Below are 23,715 nucleotides of genomic sequence, written 5' to 3' on the forward strand. Positions count from 1 at the left end.
CTGCAGATGTGTATATATAATATTCCTGGGAGTAAAATTCCTAGAGGATCAAGCTCTAGTACCACGAGTTGTTTTTTGAGTCTTACAGCAAAGTTTAAAAATCATGCTATAAAATTTTGAGAACATGCTCTCTTAGGAAATAAAAAACTGTGCGCCTGAAAGGTAAAAACCTAATTGCAAACACTTGACATTTATCATAGCTATCTCTACTGGAAAAGAATATTACAGAATTAACACTTAAACACGATCTCCATAATAATTTTATATTCCATTGTTTTATCAAAACAGTCATAAGAATTTTGGACTGGAGCTTGAGAGAAAAATAGAAGTAAATATGTATAATATGTATACTATATGTAATATTTAGAAGGCTGTGTACTATGGAATTGTTGCTGCTATATGCTCAAAGTTAAACTGAGCATTTATTATTAAGTTGTGAAAATGGCAAAGATCTGTAATATTTTGAACTAATGTGATGGCTTTGCTAAAAGCTCTTTGTTTAAAGCTGACTGCGCAAGAATCAAATGTCTGTCTCCAATCGAAATCTCTGTATTGACATTGCTTTCTTGTCTTTTTTTTTTTTTTTTTTTTCTATCCTGTGTGTCATAGTCAAGGACAACAGGTTTTAAAAATCTATGCAAATATTTGTCTTTACATCCTATTCTTTGGTAGTGGTGTATTACTGTTTGAGAGCTGCAGGTAAAACCGTCAATTAATGGCAGGTTGTTGTTTTGGAGATGTATGTTTTGTTGTTGTTTTCTCCTGTTTTTACAATGTTTGTTTACATTGTTCATCAACAGAACTTACCTGACGTACTGATCTTAGGATTTCAGGAAGATAACCTGGAACAAGAATAGATGTTTTGAAGCCCTGAAATCTAAAGTATCTTACTGGTGCCAGTAAATGGTTGTGTATCTTTTGCTATTTACAGAACTCCACAATAGCAAATTACATAGGTCACTCCGAAATTAATGCTTCCTATTTATTTCCATGGAAACTACAACAGATATAAAAAGCATAATAGCACCATTTAATAGAGCAAATTCTCAGCTACAAAGCACTGTTTTTTAACATAGTCGCCACCATTAGATCTGTATTCATCAGTGATGGTCAAGAGCCTGCACACTGCGCTCATAAAAATCTGCACCAACAGAGGTAATGCATGGTCGCTGCTGCCACTACTGAAATGCACCACCCACTGCCTCACTGTGCTCATCTCCCCTGATGGGTCTCTGTAAATGTTCAGCGAGCATCCATGATTGTCAGTGGGTGCCATTTTTTCTGCATGAAGAATTCAGTGGCACTCCTTTGCTTCATAGGCATCTTCCATGTCAGAATCCATTATGTCAAACTGCTCCTCCACTGCCATCTGTTGCATGGCAACAACATGGAATGAGATATTAGTGGGAAGGTTCAACCTCTTCTGCCATCACACCAACATCATCCACCTCTGATGTTGCTGGCCAACTTAATAAAATAGGAGGTATTACTTTTGGAGCAGCCCTCATACATTAAACACATGGTTAATCTTTAAGTTGCAAGTATATAATTTTGTATGTCTTGTAGCTCATACTTCTCTCTAGACAGTTTGGGGTAACAGAGGGATGTGTTCATTTCCAGTGAGGGAAAAACGGTATCAATATGATAAGCTGAATTTTGGCATGGATTGTTCTAATATTTGCCAGGTCAGTTTTGAACACCTCTAGTACATCTACATAATGAGATGTGTATTAAAGAATTTATCTGGAGTAACTTTCTATGAAACTATAGTTCTCTGCACATCTGGTATGTTATTGTTTGAGATGTTATAAATATATGAATGATAGAAATAATTTTGCAGAATGTTTGCAGCCTTCACTGGTTATGATGTTCTTGATATGAACAGCTTGATCAAGAGTTGTAATCCAAATATCCAGTGACACTGTTCTAAAACATATTTAATGTGTTGGTTTATAACAGAATCCTTGTGTATTCATGCTGCATAACAACAGAATAGGAAAGTTATTTCTGCTGTTAAGCATTTTAAGGGACCTTGGAAGGTGTTATATATTGCCTCAGTGTGTAAGTAATAAAAAAAAGAAAATTTTCACTTTTTGACACAGAAAGAGCAACCTCAGGCTTAGTTAATTAATTGTTAAGGAGATATTTGATGCACAAATAAATATGTGAGTAGGGGTGATCAACAACTTGAACCATAAAATATTTGGTTGTGCAATATTTTACCTACCACTTTTTCAGCTATACAACTTTATTCTGTTACAACACAACTGCATTACTTAAAGCGAAAGGAGATCTTTGCCTTTGCTTTGAAGAAAGTGATTCTTTGATAAAGAATCATGGAATGGATTCAGTGCTCTTATTCTTATGCTCGTTACCCTCCTGACACCCTACAACCAGGAGCACTGATTGAGAAATGTATTTTATTTCCTGAAAGAGGCCAGGAAAAAAACATCACTGCTAAGACCTCTCAATAACCACTGCCAGAACGCAGTCTTTAACAGGCTTTTTTTTTTTTTTTTTTTTTTTAATTATTGTTATTATTAATGGTTTAGTTTTGAGTATTTTTGTTGCTGTTGTTGTTAGGGTAATAAAAACAGGATTCTGAGTGATAAAAATGCGTGCTGTTCTGCTTGTTTTCATAGACAGAGATATCAGTGTGAGCCTTCCCAAGGCCAGAAGACAAGTTTTCAAGCTCTTTGGTTGGTTGATTTCTGGTTAGTCCTACCCCAGGGCCTTACATAAGTGCCTTTGTGTAGGACTGGATTTGCATAAACAGAGGGGCATTAACTGCATCCTTACTCTGTTCTTTGCACTGACTCTACAGGATTGGGGTGATGAGAATTTAGACTTCAAGGAATATTGCAAAGTATTTTGTTCTGTTTCATGTTATCACCTGAGTGAAGGTTGTCAAGTTCTAAGAAAAGCAGACATGAGTTTGTCTTCAAGAAGAGTGACGTTGCCTGCAGTAATGCCAATAACTCTGCAGAAACGGGTATGGCATTTAAATCAATCTTATAACTCTCTTTAGTATGGGTTGATATTGCATTTGCTTATAGTAAATTAACTTGTTTTAAATAAATATGCTTATAGTTAATTTTTATCTTATTTTATTTTTCTTGTGTAGTAAGAATTTTTGTTCTCTGATAAATGCAGATTTTTTAATTTCATTACTTAAAATATTTTTGTGTGTACATATAGGCATATTTATGTATATTTGTTACTGGCTTTTTTTTTCTCTGTTACAATTACAATTTCTTTATGAAAGAAATTTATTTTGATCACATCCTTATATAATTTTTAAATGTAATGTGTCAACTGCATTTCAGAATATTGAAATAAGCCTCTCTAATATGCTATGGTAGTTATCTCAGCAAAAGCTGATTGGAGTCCGCTCATATAGGCTTTGGATCAGCTTTAAATGCAACATGCTTCTTTTCCACCTTTTCTGGCTAGCATCTTACTGATGTATGGTTCATCACGTACTCTGGGAATCAAGGTAACACTGTATTGTGTTTTGTAGTAACCACTTTTTTGTGTGTGTGGGTTTTTTTTTCTGTTTGTTTGTTTTGTTTTGTTTTAATCTTGCTCAAATGTGGAAACAATATAAAATCTTTTTGGCTGTGTGCACTAGGTTTGCCCAGAGTAATTCAGTGCATTGACAATAACTGTAATGGTAAAAATACACATCAACTATGGAAATATATGTCACCACTAAGCCAGTTATATTAACTTCTAGAAAGTTAGTTCAGACTAACTATAAGTCATTTGTTAGTTTGATTTATTTTGTTAACACGTAGATATCTTTCTTAAGTTCGTTGCTGCATAATGTGTCCAGATCACTGTTAATAGACTCTTCTGTTACTCAGAGGCATTTAATATACCAGTGGTGTGAGGAATGAAATTTCACTGAAATATTGCTATGGTATTAAATGGTACTCTTAAGCAATTCACACAGGATGCAGCATATACTTCTTATGGCTTGAGTCCAGTGAGTCTGGAGCAGTATATGAATGCATAGCTCTTACTGATTTAGGATTTATGTTAGTCTGTCTGATTACTTTATTTTTTGGGTTGCAAGGGAAGCCTGTGGGAACACAGTCTTAGCATCTTTGTTTTGAAAAGATTAGGTTATACTACTATCTTAATTACATGATCATAAACTACTTTTCAGGTTCAGACATGTGCAGGATGTACACCTGTTAGACTCTACCAAAAAAAATATTTAAAAAAATTTATTTGAAGTTTGACTTTTCAGCACTCATTCTCCCAGTCCTGTGGTTCCCTTCACTTCCTTTTTCCCTGCCTCCCAGCGCCCCTGTCCCTGTCTCAAATCTTCAGTTGTCTTAATTGTTTTATTTCCAGTTGTTATAGGGCTATCAGTATGTTCGGAGCTGAAGGTCTTTGTTCTTGAAGTATTGTACTGGCGGGTTGTATTGGACTCCTCTGGTATGCTCAGAGATGCGTATGGTGCTGTGTGGGAGGGAAGAGGTGTGTAACTTTGCTCAATTTAACATTCGGAAGGCTAGGACACTCAGTTGTAACTGTATTGTATATTTTCATTTTTTTGCTTTTGAGAGCAAAAATCTTAAGGATTTTTCTTTTCTTTACTAAGGTACAGCGACTAAGTTTTCTGTGCATTCTCTCTGATTTTAAAACAAATATTTTCACACTAATGTTAAATTAGCAGTCAGTAATTATTGGCTTTACTTCTCTTTTTCTGTGCACTTTGCAAGCCCAAAATAAAGATTATGGAGGTGGGAGAAGGAAGCAGCACAGGATGTTGTATTAGGTGGGTAGCTATTGGATTGCACAGCTGCAAAAGTTCTGAGAGATCTGTATGCTCACTGAGAGCTCATTGTATGCCAAATTTGTGACCTGATTTGCTGTGATGTTTATATCTTTGTCTATAGAATTCTTCGTAAATGTCTCTTCTCTCTATTCAGAAGATTCTTTTTGTTATTTCTGTAGCACTAATTTAATTTCTGGAGAAGAAATACTACAGGGAAGAAAGGAAAGCAGGCAACAGGCAAGAAAGAGCCTTGCTTGTAAGGGTAATATGTGTGTATGTGTGTAAATACGTTTATCATGAACATGAGAAACGTAGAGATCTAATTCAGTCATAATCTCTTATCCTAATACATAGGATCTTCACGTTGATTGTGCTGAATTCTCCCTTTAAATAGTATTTCTGTTAACTGAAATTGATCATCTTTTACTGAAAGTACTACAACTTCTGTTTTTTATGATGCAAAAGTACCTGGTAATAGGCAGTCTGGAAATGTTATGTTAGCACTGCATAGTTGTGAGAAACTTCAGCATTAATTCATAAAATACTATTTTAGTCTACTGATCATTCAAAATTATTATTGCTTTCATTTAGGCATGAATGTTTGTGTAAGAACTCTTGTTTAATTATGGTTCTGGCAATTATTTTTTTTTCTCCTTCACAAAAGGTGATATTTTTCATTATTAATGTGACAGTATGGCTGTTCTACCACTTTACTGAATAAATGTTTTTTCCTCATTTTCATTCCAAATAAGTAATATGCTTTGTCCAATTTTTTTTTCATACTTTCTATTTTAAAATTTGATAGGAAGTACTTATCACAGTTGGTATGGGTTTCTTTTTTCTCAAATAATATATTTTTAACTAAAGCTACAGAGCCTCATTTAGATTCCAAGAATCTTTTAGCGCAGACAGAAAAATGACTTGATTAAAAAGCATGGGGAATTATGCATATTGAATATTATTATAACCAGATTTATAGTGAGTATATGGACTAAACTAGACATATAATTAATCCAACACAGTTAAATGTTTTCTTTAATCTTTTTTTTTTGTGGATAACTTTGTTCTCCTCTAAAAATGTTTTTAAGACATTATATGTAAAAGATCATAATGTTTTCAGCACATTGTTTTACAGCCTGTTACAAACCAGTTATTTATTAAAGACAAACATCTGCAGAAGTGCTATATATGTAGAGAAATAGAAGAGTACTTATACACCTGATGCTGGATGCAAAGTATAAGAACAGAGTTATGGTTTTTTTTCACAGCAGCTGGGAACTTTGTAGAACACTGTCACACAGTGTGAAGCAGGTACTGTGTACCCCCGCTGAATATTTTCCAATGATCCTTGAAGAGATTACATTGTTTCTCTTAAATGGAAGAAATAGTTCTTTTGAAAGAAATATTAGATTGAATGATTAGAAGAATAAATTGAGTATTAAAAGAATGATTAGAAAAGGAAAATATATTTTAGATTGCATGCTGGATTTGAGCAATTTTCAAGATGCTTTTGGATCTTTATTCCAGCTATTTTTTTCTGGACTGAATTTCTATACCTCTGTAATCAACATGCACACCTCCCATCAAGTATGAATGGTTACCTAAGCCAAATTGTATTGAGAATTAGCAGTGTCTGTCTGCAAGGCTAAGAGTGCGAGAGTAGTTTTTCAGTTTTGCATTTGGGTTCCTCTTGATGAAAGGCCAATGTGCTAATCTGGAAATCTTACATAAAGGCAATTTAAGTGACATGATAATGGTGTCATTAAATGGATACCTTTTACAGAAATCTGGAAACAGACAAAGCATTCATGTATTAAGCATCTCTTTATAAGGACAGTTTGAAAAATAGTCATTTAAAGATATATAAACACCAACCATGCCCTCTTGGCCTTTTGTACAATATAATAAGACGAAGAGCAACATCCTGCAGTGATTTGAAAACCCATGAGAAATATGAGAAATAGGCTGCATTTTATTTGGGGAGACCTGGAATTCCTGCTTCCTCTTGAAAATATTAAAAACTTTGTGAAACTATTTGTACAGGTGTCTACTTAGAATCACAGAATCATAGAATCCTTAGAGTTGGAAAGGATCTCTGAGGGCCATCTAGTCCAACTCCCCTGCAGTGAACAGGGACACCACAGCTCCATCAGGCTGCTCAGGGCCTTATCCAGCTTCATCTTGAAAGTCTCCAGGGAAACTTATTGCCTCACAGACTTGTTTGATGGAGTAAACAAATATCGTGTTAGCTATGAATGGATGAATTGCCTACAATTCAGTCATCTTCCTTACTGTACTTGCAGATTTTAAGTTATCTGCTCATGGTGGAGGTTGACATTACTGTAGAGATTGTTTGTGGATGGTAGGGAAGAAGGAGGGTGGCAGTCTTGCATTTTCACTTTGTGGAAGAGGTTTGGTTAGGTTCAGGAAATATTTAGGGAAGAGCTACTGAAAGGACCCCCTTAGGAGGAAGATAATGCAGGACTTTTTTCTTCTGTAAGGAGGATTTTAGCCAAAATCATCTTGATCCAGTACTCTACTCTTTATACTCAGTCATCTGAAGATGGATTCTGGTATGGCACCCATATACCACTTGACCTATCATACTAAATGCTTCTACAAACATGAAACCAATATAGTTTCCTACCATTTTTATTGTGTATCAAAATGATCTCACAGCATATAAATAAAATCAAAATTACACTAATTATATGGAGGTGGGGGAAGTGAGATTTTTTTTATTCTGTCCTGTGTTGTTCCAGTCTCTATAAGCAGTCTAATTTTATATAATATTTTGTGTATGAAACTGTCAATTATCTTGGAACTTAAAATGTATAGCATTTTGTTGTGTAGTTGCCATGAAAGGTAGTGGGGATGTTTTGCATGTGTGTGTATGAGAGTGAGTAATGACTGTGCAGAGGTTTTTAGAAAGTCTTTTAAAAACTCAGTAGCTTAATGTACTTGGTCATTACTTGTCCCTTGTATAGTTTGACAAGGTTTAGTGCACAATTAATGTTGCACTCTGTCTTCCTTCTCTCTTCATTTTTTGAACAGATCATTGCTATGTGTTTTTTTCTTCTTGCCTTCTTTGAGCATCTAGCAACCTTCATAGAGTAACCAAGGAAATTTGGCTTTGTTTAGTGCCCTACTCTGCTCAAAATCCTTTTCTGCTGGCAGAAATCCTTTGGAAAAAAGCAGCTTTTTCATCAGTTGAAAAAAGTGCTTGGCCATTTTCTAGCTGTAGTACTTTAATCTCCTTTTGGATAAATTAGGCTTCAAGAAGTCAGAACTTAACGTTCAGACTGTTATCAAGCCTTGAAGAATATCATGAGTGTTGCTAAATAGTTACTTCAACTTGTAGTAAATCCCTTACTTATTATGCTACGTTGCTTTGTATGAAGGGAGAAACTGGTGCTGGTGAAATTCTGTGTTTAAAATCAAATTTCACATACTTACGTGCCTTTTGTGTGAGACTTGTAGTATGCTTTGATACATAAGCAAGGGCCTGAAAAATTAGAAGATTTTATTTACTTTTGATAAAATGGAGACCTACGAATTCGTACAAAGAAAATGTATCACCTTTCATTAGGGAGTTACTCAGATGCAAGCCCCTTATCATTTCCATGGTGTTACTATACGTACTGCCATGCCCCACTAAACCTCACTTCTTCTTTGGGTCAGGAACAGAGGGAAGACCCATTCCGACAAAATGCCATGACTTAAAACAGAAGTTCTGATTATATGATCAAAGCTTTTTAACCAATGTAAATCTATTGTAATACTGAAGATTTTATCTTGGCTCCAATCCATCTTAGTCTCTAACACTTGGTATTGTATTCCAAAATCTTTTTTTTCATAGTTGCATTTAGTAAGCTGCTTTCAGTCTTTTATTTATGATTATGTATTTCAGGGCAACTTGTTTTCCATAGCTTGAAGTTGTTGCATGAGAAGAGATTTATTCTGGTACAGTACAGTGCATATTGGGGGCCTAAGGAACAGCACAAAGCAAGGCAAGTCAGACTTTTAAAAAATACGTATCTAGCTTCTTGAGCCTGACTTGCTAAGTTTTTTTGTTGTTTGCTTAAGAAGTGGGTGTTTTGCTGGACCTGAGGCTCTGAATTCATGAAGGCTTAAAGAGATGAGGTGTCTTACTCCTCATTTACATTCTGCCTAGTAACATATTTATCTCCTCTCTCTGGCAGGTCATAATCTTTAGCAGGTCTTGGACTGCTGACTTGCAGCTCTATGAATACATCTGCTTGGACATCATAAATAACTTGGGGAATCATCTGTGGTGCCTTTCTTTCCCATATGTAGGGTTTGTTTAATTGCTGATACCTTTTCCTTTTGTCACCACTAATATTCTTACAAAAAACTGAGAGGCATTCAGCTGACATCCTCAGTGCTCTTCCTTTATTTCCTACTAGAATCCTCTTTCCCTGATGCTCAGCATATTTGCTTTCTTTGCAGTCTTTTTCATCATTCTTGTTCCACCTCCAACCTTTACCCTAACATGACATCATACTTAGACCACTTACTCTGCTTTTTTTTTTTTTTTTTTTTTAAACAATTCCCTTCTCCAAGAGATAGCAATTGAACAGTGGCTGGACTGAATATCAGTCGGAGCCCTTCGCTTGTATTGTACTAGCTTAACAGCTAGACATAGCGACATCTCAAATTATCCATGAATTGCATAAACAAACTCTTGATATTTTTCTTCATGTGGTCATACTGATTTCTGACTCTTGTTGGATTGGTGTCTGACACCAAACTTTTGAATATCCCATTTGATAAGACTTTTAGAAAGGTTGTAACACAAATAAACTACATACGTTTATGATGATAGGAATATGGCTTATGAATAGTGAAGAATAAAAACAGCTAGACAGTCCAGAAAACGTCTGGATCTAGGTTATCACAGCATACGAAGAGATGAGAAATTTATAGGTGCATTCACAGTTTTCTTGTATGAGTGAAGAATGTTCAATCTTTACACCTCGTTTTCCTTTCAGAACAAGTTGCTAGAGGGAAATATCAAAATACATAGAATTTATGAAATGATTAGTCTCTATTACTACATCATCCACTTAAAACAATCTTTCTGTTCCACTCATTTTAGTGACTCTCTTTTGCACTAGATAACTATTAAGTTGCTACCTGTAATTACAGAGCCTAAATTCCGTGCCCAGGTGCTCCCCGTCTTGTCTGTGTTCCTGTAGTAACTTGGGTTATTTGGTAAAACTTGGTGTTATTTAGAGACTTAGTCTTTCTCTGCTTCATCAAGAGAAGTGTTCTGCTAAGAAACCAGCAACATAGAATGAAAACCCTGGTAGAAACAATAGGTACTTCTTTTTATAGCTTGTATCTCTTCAGAAACACATAGTGCAGCCAGAACGCGGCAGTAACAGATTTTCTTTCTCTTGTGCTGGAACACAGCATTCTATTTATCTCTGACAAGTGAAGGATACGTTAGACAAACTACATTATTAAATACAGAAAGCCTCTTTTAAATAATGTTAATGCTTTGACACAAAAAGGGACAAGCTATTCAAACATAAGACTGATAAATTTCTGCCCTTAACTTTGTAGTGCACAGAAAACAAAATCCATGAGTTTATTTCAGTGGCTAGACACTAAAAATCCTTTCTCCTTCAATCTTCATACATGACTTCTTTGGAAAATGTAGTGGTTTGTAGATAACTTCTGTCATGTTTCTAATTTGGGGAATAATGCACACTGGTGTACTGAGAACCATTTTTATTTTCTGCTCATTCACCATTTTTAAGACTTTTTTTTTAAAAAAAAAGAATTACTGAAGTTCCTCCTTCAAGTCAGATTCTTGGAATCCTGTAGTATGATCTTCCATCACTTTTTCTAATAAAATCACAAAATGGCTTACACTGGAAGAGACCTTTAAAGATCATCTAGTTCCAACTCCCATATCATGGACAGATTTGCCATCCTCTAAATCAGACACTAGATCAGGTTGCCCAGGGTTTCATGCAACCTGGTCTTGAACACCTCCAGGAATGCGACATCTACAACTTCTCTGGGCAATCTGTTCTAGCACCTCACCACACTCTAATTTCCTCCTTATCTAAATCTCCCTTATTTTAGTTTTTAACCATTCTCTTTGTCTTGTCACTATTAGACTGTGTAAAAAGTCTGTCTCGCTCCTGATTATAGGCTCCATTCAGGTACTAGAAGGCTGCAGTGAGGTCTCTCTGGAGCTGTCTTTTCTCCAGGCTGAACAAGCTTAGCTCCATCAGCCTTTCTTCATAAGAGAAGTGCTCCAGCCCTCTGATAATCTTCATGGCTCTTCTCTAGACCTGCTCCAACAGTTTCACATTTTTCTTGTTTTGGGGATCCCAGATCTGGATGCAGTACTCTGAGTGGGACCTCAGAAGGGCGGAGTAGATAGGGACAAGCACCTCCCTCATCTTGCAGGCCACCTCTCTTTTGATGCAGCCCAGAATGCATTTGGCCTTCTGAGCTGTGAGTGCACACTGCTTGCTAATGTAGTGCTTTTCATCCATGAGATCCCTTTTCACATGGCTCCTCTTAGTGAGTTCTTCTCCCAGTCCATACATATATCTGGTTTTGCCATAGCTCAAGTGCAACACCTTGCACTTGACATTGTTGAACCTCATTAGGTTCATGTGGGCCTACTTCTCAAGCTTGTCAGGTCCCTTTGGATGGTGTCCGTTCCTTCTGTGGTATTAACTTCACCACTATTTACTGAGAGTGCACTTGATCCCATGATTTATATTATTATTTATATTATTATTAAATATAAAGATTTTGAGTGGCACCTGTCTGAGGATGGACTCCTGGGGGCATCTCATCACTGACCTTCACCTAGATACAGCCCTAGCTGTGACAATCGAACCAATTGTTTATCCATCAAATAGTCCACCCTTCATCTAACTGTTCTTTTAGTATTTCTGTTCGTATAACTGGGTATTTGTCTATCAGCATATGATAATTGTGTTTTAAGATTTGTTATTGTAAAGTAACAGTAAAATATAAACCTGTGAATTATTATAATATATAAAATGAAAACTTAGGAGTCAGTGTGGAAGGAAAGGACTGAAGATGTTAAATAGCACAAGTTTACTAGTAGGACTTACAAGCTGTTCATCTCCACTTGTCTAACATATTTCATTAGCACTAAATTAAGTTTTAATGAAGAAAAATACGCTCAAAAGTACACTCTTATTAACCCCTATGCAATAATCAAGTCCAGTATGAATATTACTCTTTAAAGTGACCCATAGAGCTTTTCAACATTTGTGATGAAGGACTTGATTTCCAGGGAAAAATACGAAACTTACAGCCACTAGCAAGATGAGTTTTGTGCCTTGCTAGTTAGTTTAGCGCTTGTCTATGTATTTTGGAAGAAATGTTGGTAGCTCCCAAGGAGGATAACAGGGCATGGAACATGTACATTTGGCCTAAATAACTTAATGTTTGTATTGTGAACTGTGTTGTTTGGACATAACCATATAAAGGAGCATGGGGATTTTGACATTCAGATGTTGTGTTGCATAAGTTTAGGGGACGATAGCTTGCTTACAAATGTATGTGTTCTAAGGCTAGATTATGTCATGTTCTCCACTGAATTTTAAAATTAGTTCCCCTTGGTTAGAGAATTCTGCTCAAGTTTCACTGTATTGTCTTCATTTGCTTATGTAGGTCAAGCTAAAAGTAATGCCTCCTATTTATTTCCATGGAAACTATAACAGATTGAAAGTGCTCAATAACACGATTTAATAGAACAAATTCTCAGCTACGAAACACTCTTTTTCAGCATAGTCATCACCAGTAGATATGTATTTTCATCAGTGACGAGCAAGAGCCTGTATGCCACAGTCATAAAACCCTGCACCAGTAGAGGTGACTCTCAGTTGCCACTGCTGAAATGTACTGCTCACCAGTTCGCTGCACTCACATTCACTGTTTGGTCTCCATAAGCATTCAACAAGCATTAGTGAATGTTAATGGGTGCCATTTATTCCACATGGAACAATTCAGTGACACACCTTTGTTTCACGGAAGTCCACGTTAGAAACCATTTTGTCAGACTGCCCCTCCGCTGCCATCTGTCATATGGCAATGAAGTGTAACAGAATATTGGTGGAAAAGTTCAACCTCTACTGCCATGCTATCAACATTTACCTCTCGGACTGTGGGCCACCATAATGAAACAGGATACATTGCTTTTGGAGTTGCCCTCATATATTTTTAGTGGATAAGATAGGATAAAAGATAAGATAGTGTAAAACTCCATAATCAAGATCTACATATCTATGTACTGGTTTAAAATAGCCAGAGATCCGTATGTACCACTCACTTAGGTTGAAAAGGGATATACATTTTATTAGCTGATTGTAAATAAGTGGTACATAGAGGAACAGGAGCAAGGAAACTTTAGCCTTTCTCATGACTAGGAGTATTTTCAGATGATTCCGTGTTAAATGTTAACGTACACATTGAGCATTGCTCAATAATGTAATGCTATTCCATGGAACTTTATTATTTATTTTTATCCATGTTGTTTAAATTCCCTCACAACTCCTAATTATTTGTATGCACTTTACAAGCTGTACTTGAAATGCTTTTTTAGCTGCTTTTCTTTGGGGTATCCATAGTGTGAAAACCTGATAATTTGAGATTCTTTATTTAAATAAATTGTCCTGTATGCCTTGTCCACTTTCTATATAAATTTGTGCATTTTTAAGGACTTTATTACATTTTTTTTAGTAGATTCCTTGGCATTTGCTACTCTTTGTTTATTGTGGTGATAGCTGATTGTGGTTTCACTTTCAGTGTTTAATCTGCATGTTATTTATTACTGTAGTTCCTATTTAAAGTATGATGAACTTTACAATGTAATTTTTGGTATTTAATGGTCTAATTATAGCAACTGAGCAAAGCACCATCCAACCGTAGTTTAAGAATATCACTTGTTTGCTCTAAAAATAGCTGTACTATGAGTTAATTGTCCAAAGTGTGGAAGCTGCTTTCTCTAGGTCTTCCCTTTTGATCAATTTTATATGGAAATCTCAAATATTTTGTAGCTTTTATTGCTATTTATAGCTGGTTTTACTTCTAAAGAAGTGTATGTATAAACTTCAGGATTAAATAATGATATTACTATTTTGACTTGATTGTTGTCTTTCAAACATTGTTTCTCTTCTGTTTCACTGGCGTTGTCTTTAGATGATTGCAAGTCAACATTGTCCTCATTCCGTTATTTTTTCTAACATCGTAATGCGATTGTCATAACTTTGTTTGAATGAACATTGCTGGCATATTTCTGTACATAGCTTATTATAATTTGAAGATCTGCATAATTTAACCTTTTTTTTTTATATAATACAACATATTTACACATCTAAGGCAGTAGTCATGAGGAAGTGTAAATGCTTTACAAATCTTAATGAGTTCAATCTGTTACTCTGCTGTACAGAAACACATTTAATTTCCCATGTCCCATATACTACAAGGAAACTGAAGGACTAATAATGACTTGCTGAAACCCAGATGAAAAATGAATATTTTAAAACTTAGTATTGGCACTTTTTTGCCTACTGGAAATCTCAAATATTTTTTGTTACTTTATCACATTAGTACTTAAAAGGTTATGTGTTTGGTGGTGGTGTCTTAATTAATTAATTAATAACTCAGTATTGAACAGAATAGTTGTTCAATAGATCTCGGAAATATTTCATGTGTTTTACATTGTGATAGGAAAACCAGGCAATTTTCCTGGACTACTCTTCCTTTCTTGGCACAGTGGTCACATTGCTAGACAGAGATACGGCTGATTATTAATCTTTTACAACTTTTGGGACTGTAGCTTACTCAGTAACAGATAAATGTGTAGAAAGTTTATTTTTATTCACATGTTAGAACAGATCCCCTCTCCTTTAGGTGACTGCTTCCTTTTTTGGTATTTACTGTCCTTGTTTTCTGTATCTGGAGTCTTGATTTACCTTCAGTGTCTTTAGGTGGTTCTCCCAAGTCTTCACTGTATGTCTTATGTTGTACAAAGTGCTCAACTTCCCTTTAAAACTTCTGATAGTGCTATTGTAAAAGGTGGCATTTTCATTTCATGTTTCTTCTAAAGCGTCCAATCTTTCTGCCTTGTCTGTTTTTTTTTATCGTATTTCTGTTGTATGTCTCAAGAAAAAAGCAAGGCATTTCAGAACTTCAGAGCTACAGAATAGAAAATGTTGCTGGCAGTATCTCAAAGTTTTCCTCCCTAAAGTTGGTAGAAATATAGGGAGTCCATGCATGATAGAGGTATAAATGTTATGTTTGTATAATCTATGCTACTATCTATATGTTTTTCTGCCTTTTGAAGCTATAATCTGCTTCAAGTATGATGTCTGGATTCCATGTGACCAGTGTTTCACATGACTTTGTTTGTGGGTAACATACTAGATTTCAGATGTGTCTTCTGCGTACAAGCTTGCAGGTAATTATGCTTAGTCACTGAGTGACAATTCCTGCCTTCCCAGTACACAGTTATTGGTCTGCACAGAAATCATGCAGTGCATTCTGAACAATCCTTCAGAAGAGAGATCACAAGCTTGAAGACCATAATTTTAGATATGCATGCCTAAAATACTAATGAATTCTCTGTCTGTTTTGTCTGTGCTTCATTTCTATGTGTCTCTTCCTCACAGGGACACTTACAGGACAAATTTTTGAAGGTTTTTGCAGCAAGAGAGAAAATAATTGCTTTGCAACAGGCAGCTACATCTTATAGCTGTGCATTTTTTCATAATTTTTTTTTAAATGGCAGATGTAGATTTCTGCAAACTGTAAGAATCCTTTTATCCTAGAAATTCTCCTTTTGGACGAATGCTGGACACTGGCTTTTTAACTGCATGCTGGGATACTTGAGAGGAAAGCCTTGCTTTTATGTAGTTAACTTTACCACAAACTTTTTTTTTTTCCCTTTTTTTTCCTTTTTTTCTTTCTAGCTAGTTATGAGTTAATCTGTCCTTAAGTACTTCAATGAATTCAAAATTTCTTGGTTGTCTTAAAAGGAGGGTCTCTAAAAACCTACTGCTAGAAGTCATAAAATAGTTTAAGATGCTAGAAGTTTCCTAGTGCTTCCTTTCTAGTTCAGATGAACTTCAAATTCCCCTGCCTTCTGCCAAGATAAATAAGTGGGAGAAACAAAAAAAACCAAACCAAACAAAAATATTATCTAGCAGGGGGGGAAGGTTAGCGGATGGAGAGCAAATGTTTCAGGCAAATAGCCTGACAGAAGTTAGTAGGAACTCTGGGGAAATCCAGCACCCTGGATGATAAGACCCCTGATTTTGCATACAATAACCGTGCATTTTATATAAATTTGAGTGAAATTTTTTATGTAAGTATAAAATATACAATTACTTATTTATGGGGGAAAAATGTAAAAATTACAAGCTCAAATTAGATACTTGTGTCTTTATTTATAAAAGTGGCTTGATATTTGACCATCCATTGTCTTAATGGCTATCGAGGAGTGATCAGAGTCCTGTAACTGTCAGGTCATTTGATGAAGGCACCCAAATGCAGACTCCATGTGTTCTACGTTTCTTTTTCTGTTGGATCTACCTAGCCTTTTTCACACGTCAGGACATAGAGTTTGAAATTTGAAACTGCTCAATATAGGGTATGGTCTTTCCATATGTTTATGTCATTTCTGCAGACTGGAACTTCCAGAACAGATGGCTTGAAAATTTTGAAGAATCAGACTTGGACACTCTGTCTTAAAAGTTTATGCAACACATTATTTAATTATTGTAGTGGAAAGTTGGTTCAGTGTGGAAGAAAACTTGAGAGATTAGAGTCCAGCCTTTTTTTGGTCATTCCACACTGATTGCTTTATATGCCTTTTTATTTCTACCTCTTTCTTTTAAGCAGTTTCTGATTATTTTTTTTTTCTTTTGATTTTCTACTACAACAGTGTCTTCTTTCCCTCTTCTTTGTTAAATCATAAGTTCAATTTTGAAACATTTATTCTACATTTTGAGTTAAGACGATGAGTAAAAAAGAATAATATGTTTTATTTTGAAGCAAGATTTCTTAGCAATAGAATATTTGGAGAAATTAAATATGAATTGCACATACTTCTGGGAATTCGACTGACTTTTAAAATATTGAAAAATGGAAAGAAGATGCATAGGAAAGTTGTACCTCCTCGCCTAGTTCTGCAGGCAGTGAAAATTATTGATGCTTGTCCTGCCCAGATTTTTGTTTTCCTTTTTTAAGAAGATCATGGGGCTGCTTACTGTTAGTGGCTTTTTTTTTTTTTTCCTAGCCTTTGGGAAGGGCTAAAATCACTGTGTTTATGAATTAGACAGGAAAGACAATTTGAGCATGACTGAGGCAGCCTCTTTTTTTCTTGCAGTCTGCTAATAGTTATAGTCGAAGCAAATTCGATAGCTGGTATTAGGAGTAAGCTTTAGAGTGCATGGTAATGACAATGGTAATATTAACTTGCTCTCAAATAGCAGCTCTTTTCCTGTGTGCTACTTTCTGAGAAAAAATTCAGGGAAAAGAAGAAAGAGAGAGAGGATGACTGGCTAACCTATTGTATAATGATAACTGGTAATAAAAATAAAGAAGTACCCACTCAAGCATTCTTATCTTTATAGGAGGTTAACATAATTGCATCTCTAGCACAGTCTTTTAAGACTTTAATGATCTACTTTTTGGAAGAGATGTATGTAAGTTTGCAAGGAAGAACGGGAAGTTGATTTGAACCTTTTTCATGTGTTTCACTTCCTTTGGAACAAGTACATTCCCAGCAAATCTTACACTTGACACAGCAGAAAATGTGGATTGAGTAACTTTTTCTAGTTAAAATCCCTCGAAGGTTACTCTAAATGATGAGATTTACACCATCACATTCAATTCATTAAACTAAAACTGTAAAAAAAAAGTTCAGATGGGTCTTTCAGGTAACTGCCTGTCTGTTGTCTCCTAATACATTTGAATCCTTTGCAAGGAAGGAAAAAATTGCAAAGCATGTATTTTACAACACAGCACATGTCATAGCTATGAGCTGAGGTGATCAGTTGTCCAAGACTTGCACAGGATTTATATCCCTATACTGAGAAACTTAAGTGAGAAAACTCTCAGAGAATACAAACTCTTCTATTTTGTTGTTATTTTATTTTGTTTTAGCTGTGCTGCTATAGTCCAAGGCCACCTCCAAGGCTTTCCTTTCCCCCAGCTGAATGGCTGCAGGCACCTCATTATCATGACTTGTGTTGCTGCCTTCAGCATTTTAAAAAGTCTTTCTATTTCTCCAGCAATAAGAATCTAGTCATCTGCACTGCTACTCTTAACCCTTTTAGAAAGAGTTTCTCTAAAAATCATCCATCAAGGGCCTCAGCATGGGCTGTACGTGCTCTTGCTGTAAAACAAGCCCAACACCTAACTTGATGAGTACAGGAGAAAACCGTAGTTGCTGGTGTGTACTGGCAGTTTCCTTAGCCAGTGGTTTCTCATCCTGGCATAAATGAAAGCATGTGGAGAAATACATAGAAAGTCACTTTGGTCTTATTTTCCCCTTCCATAGTGTCATTCCTTTCTGGCGCTTTAGACTAGAAATTTCTTTAGATTCATCCTGACCCAGATTTATCAGAGAGACTAATGAAGCTGTCCCTGCCCTTTCGTACTTTCCAGAGTAGGACATGCTTTAGTCTGGGAGGCTGTTTTGTCTACTCAGCTGTACTGCCCACCACCCGATTCACAGTGTACTCAGCCATACTTCTGAATTCTTGTAAATACTGCAGGAATTTATATACTTCATGCCGATTTATCCTTATCAGCAGACCACAATTTTTGTGTGTCTGGCATAGAGGTGTAAGTTGTTGTGTATGGGTTAAGCCATGCTGCCAGCAGACTGTGTTGTTACCAGTCCAACTTGTTTAATGGAAGGAATGCTGCCAAAGCCTACAAAACAAATAAAACCAATCATAGCCATCAGCCACAGTAGTTTTGCTATTATTGATGCTTAATTTAATATTGGTGTGGTCTTTTTGCCTTTTCTATTAAATGTAAGTACTTGGCTGTAGCTTAGGCTGGTGGTGACTTTAGATTGACTTTCTCTGAGGTCTGACTGTTTTCTGTAGAGGACTCTGCTTTGAGGATGTCAATTCATGATCAGAGAGAGATTTTCACCACTTCATCAGTGTCATAGGAAGGATGGCTGAACCCCATGTGGAAATCCTGAGCTGTTAGCTGTTTGTTAGCTGAAGTATTAAAGAAAAACATCATGGACTTCATGCTGATTTGCTGTGCTGGGCCAAAGTCTGAACAGAACTGTTGTATATGTGATTACATAAAGAAAAGCAGTTTTTTGGAGAAGAGTAAGGTGAAGAGAGTAAGAAAACATTCTTTGATATGTAAGTGATTTTCAAATGGAGTCCACTTTTCTTGTTCTGATGTTAGGACAGCATGTGTGAACAGGTCTGTTTTTTTGCTATTTAAGTTTTTTAAAATTAATTTTTGGTGGGGGATATTTTTGTCGTTAGTTGGAGGAAATCAAGTGCCAGGAAGTACTGCTATAACTCCCAGCTGATATTTCCACCAACTTTGGCACTAAACAGATAAGGAGTTACAGTAACAAGTTAGGACAGCAGTTTGTGGCTGAGTGTTCATTCGATACTTGAAGTGAACATTAGTTTAGTAAGAAATGAATTTAATCCTGCCATGCAACATTTTTCTTTAAAGAATGAATTTATGACTTAATGAGAGGCTTTCAAAGGTTTTTAGTTTTTTTGAGTGGATTTCAGGTAGGACATATAGCATATTTCAGTAGATACGCATTCCATGATAAAGTGAATAATCTGCTTAATCTGATTCACTGATTCAGTTTCCTTCAGAGAAACAAAACAAAACAAACAATGTCTAAATTAACATGCCTTCTTTCCAGCAGTTGGTATGCAATAAGATTTCCTCATCCTATTGTTTTCAAACTAAGCATAAGAAGGTTCAGCCCAAGATTCACCTTTTCAGGAACTTAGTGGATACCCAACTCTTCAGGACTATAAAATGTGAACCTATGTTGAATTCTTACTGAAATTTAATAGTCAGAATGACAAAGATACGTCATGAAAGTTTGTATTGTCTCCTTCCCTCCTCCTGCACCAAACATTCTTAATAGAATAAAGAAACTTCTAATCTACTGAGATTAAAAAAAAGCAACCAATACATTTGTCTACCTTGTACTATGTTTTTTGCATGTACATCTTTCAGAACATTTTGTTTTCCTGGTCTCCATGTGGTAGTTGTTCCCCATGTCGATGGTTTTGGTTCTATATCTGTGTATATGTGCAATTAAAAAAATAAAAAAAACCCAAAAACTCATACCTCCAGTTCTTGTAGTGACAACTTGAAGTTCTGTAGCATGTCCTATTTCTGTTGTCTACAGAACTGTGAGCATCTTGAATCAAATTGCTGTTCTCTTAACTAGCTCTGAACTTCCATAGTTCTGCATTCGTAGAGTCCTTCAGTTTCATTACTTATCCTCTGTGGTTTCTTCTTTAGTTTATGTAAGAGTATGCTGTTTATCACAGAATCATGGAATTGCCTGGGTTGAAAAGGACCACAGTGATCATCTAGTTTCAATCCCCTCCTATGTGCAGGGTCACCAACCACCAGACCAGGCTGCCGAGAACCACATCCAGCCTGGCCTTGAATGCCTCCAGGGATGGGGCATCCACAACCTCCTTGGGCAACCTGTTTCTGTGTCACACCACCCTCTGAGTAAAAAACTTCCTCCTAATATCCAACCTAAACCTCCCCTGTCTCAGTTTAAGACCATTCCCCCTTGTCCTATCACTATCCACCCTCTTAAACAGCTGTTCCCCCTCCTGTTTATATGCTCCCTTCAAGTACTGGAAGGCCACAATGATGTCTCTCCGGAGCCTTCTCTTCTCCAAGCTAAACAATCCCAGTTCCCTCAACCTTTCCTCACAGGAGAGGTGCTCCAGCCCTCTGATCATCTTAGTGGCCCTCCTCTGCACCCTCTCCAAGAGCTCCATGTCCTTCCTGTACTGGAGGCTCCCTGGACGCAGTGCTGCAGATGGGGCCTCAAAAGAGCCGAGTAGAGGGGGACAGTCATCTCCTTCTCCCTGCTGGCTACTCCTTTTTTAATACAGCCCAGAACACAGTTGGCCTTCCGTGTTGCAAGCGTACACTGCTGTTTCATGTCCAGCTTCTCGTCCACCAGGACCCCGAAGTCCTCCTCAGGGCTGCTCTCAAGAGGTTCTTCGCCCAGTGTGTATAAACTCCTGGGATTGACTGGCCCAAGAGCAATACTTTGCATTTGGCCTTATTGAGCCTCATTAGGTTCTCATGCGCCCACTTCTCCCGCCTGTCCAGGTCCCTCTGGATGGCTTCCCTTCCCTCCAGTGTATTGACTGCACCGCTCAGCTTGGTGTTGTCTGCAAACGTGCTGAGGTTGCATTTGATGCCATCATCTATGTCATTGATAAAAGATTATTTATCAGTCCATTACAACTCTTTTAAAATGGATGGACCAATCTATTCTGTAGATTCTAAACTGAAGATTAAATTTATGGATATTTCAGCTTTTTTAATTTATTTCAGGTAATTAAAGTGTACAGTGAAGATGACAGTAGCAAAACTCTGGAAATCCCAAGTGATATAACAGCCAGGGATGTATGTCAGCTGTTGATATTGAAGAACCACTATATTGATGATCACAACTGGACACTGTTTGAAGAACTTACTCATACAGGCTTAGGTAAGACATTCTGTACAACAGTACAGTAAATGACAGTAAATAAAGTTGTTTTGTTGTTTTTTTTTTAATCACATAGAGTTGTAATTGTAATAAGCTCGGAGAGAAAAAGAGATGAAAGAGTGTGTGTGAATTTGTTCTTGAGGAGGAGATGTTGTTTCTGTTTCCCTTATTTTTTGATAGCATTTCAGTAAGCTGAGTGTGTGATAGTGTTTCACACTGCTTCATCTGCATTGGTAAGAGAGATTTGAAGACAATGACCATTAAGATTCTCTTTGCAAATTCTTCCTTGTTCTTCCTTGCTTTTCTTTGGCAGTTCTTCCCCTTTCACTGGTATTTGCTGCTTATCTCTAGGAAGAGGTGGGATATTTTTATTGCAAATAAAATATTTGTTATTCCCAGCATGTCTGAGTGAAATCTCTGACATCAAGGACAAAAAATGGTCACTCTGTGCTATCCTTTTTGGACAGTAGAACTCAAGTCTTCACAAACAACATCAGAGAAGGCTATCTGTTTTTCAGTGTGACCAGTTTTGCTAGATTTATTGTGACTTTGGAAGGGTCCAGGGAAAAAGCAAAACAAAACCACTCTTCTAAACTTACAGTTGCAGACCGGAGAACTGTGCTGAAGTGTTTTTATGCTTAGTATTCTAAGTTGCTAGAAATGAAACTCCTTGAATTCCTTCCATACCAGTAGTGCTTTCCTAGAGAGGAAAATAAAAAAACAACCCACCTCTATGTGTATTGCGCAGACATACAATTTAAAGATTTAATATGTGGTTTCAGTTTATGACTATAATTTTAACTTCTGGTTTCTGTTTCTTCTCATATAGAATATATGAGAATATATATAGAATAATTTAGCAGTATAAAGCACGTTAAGGCAAGTTAAATACAGAGAGAATAGGAATGTTTGCAAAGATGTGAAAAATACAGGACACAGGAAAGCCTGTGTTCAGCAAAAGATGAATTAAGAAGCCTGCTACAAAATGTATTATTAAATTGATACTCAGATGGTTGTACTTCCTTTCACAGTACTACTATTTGGGATTCTGTTGTGTTTGGTTTTTGATTGGAAATTACATCAGAAAAATCTAGCAAGATTCATGCCATAAAAATGCATATTTTGAATTTCCTATCACTCAACATTTTCCTATTAGTTTTAAGCTCTGCCACTGTGCCGGAGTTACCAAAACTTTTTCTGCAACCTCATAGGCAGACTCAGCAAATACTAGAGCAAGGAATGGTTTGAGAAGGAAGTGTATGGGGGACTTCCTGCATTTTAAAATACTTGGAGAACTCCTTGGATGTTTTAATTCTCTGAAGAGAGCACTGATACCTGGTAACTGCAGTACTGTCTATTCAAAATAAAAATAAATAAATAAACATTAAAAATATGTTTTAAACATATTATTAAACTCTCTCACTGCATGTGTATCTAACTGAATCTGCATGAGTCTGAACTCATGCATTTGTGTAAAATAAACTTGACTGTGATCTCAGACTGTATTATGTTTAACAGCCATATTTTAAAGACGAACTACAGAAGCTGAAAGTGTTTTTTGCCCTTTTCTGCTCCTTTATCCTATGAAGACAGCCACAAACGTTTTTCTTTTTCTTTTTCTTTTTCTTTTTTTTTTCTCATGCTTTGTAACATTTCAAAGATATTTATAACCTTTTGCACGGAATGTATCAGTTGTGAGATGCTTCCAGCTCAGAGTAAGGTCAGTGTTAAATCTGAATCGAGACTGTAAATGACTGACTGCTACAGAAGAAGGAGTATAAAAATGGCTTTAGACAGCACTACTGTATAAATACTAGAAATGTTTTCTGTAATTTATAGTGTGACTGCTCTCTAAGTAGTGTGTAGAACTACTGAAGAATTCGTTTTTGACGAAGTATGCCAGAGTAATAGTGGCATTGTTTCTCCAGGTTTGTTTAATTGCAGAGTACGCTTTCCATCAAATAGCATGATTTGTTCAATCTGAGCTATTTACTGGGAGATTTCAGTATCAAATCATTAGTGAAATTGTTTTTCCCATGATTGTGGAGCTCTTGTGATAGCTGGCAAGCAGGTGTGCAGACCTGCATTCACTGGGCAGACCAGCTGCTTCGGGCATAAGTTTAGAAAGAAGTGAAGTGCTCAT

At 36.3% G+C, this 23,715-nt stretch overlaps 1 protein-coding gene across 4 annotated transcripts in view; it reads left to right on the forward strand.

The window, feature by feature from the left end:
• Positions 1-23,715, forward strand: part of GRB14 (growth factor receptor bound protein 14) — a 69,549-nt gene that overhangs the window by 18,384 nt on the left and 27,450 nt on the right. For 3 of the 4 annotated variants that reach the window (XM_085227989.1, XM_085227990.1, XM_085227991.1), the window contains exons 3-4: positions 2,825-2,992; positions 21,416-21,572. In XM_085227989.1, the coding sequence (XP_085084115.1) occupies positions 2,825-2,992; positions 21,416-21,572 (325 nt within the window). The remainder of the gene's footprint in view (positions 1-2,824; positions 2,993-21,415; positions 21,573-23,715) is intronic. The other variant, XM_085227992.1, reaches the window with a different exon arrangement.

The sequence above is a fragment of the Meleagris gallopavo genome, chromosome 7, assembly GCF_905368555.1.
Source record: "Meleagris gallopavo chromosome 7, MGAL_WU_HG_1.1, whole genome shotgun sequence".
NCBI lineage: Eukaryota > Metazoa > Chordata > Aves > Galliformes > Phasianidae > Meleagris > Meleagris gallopavo.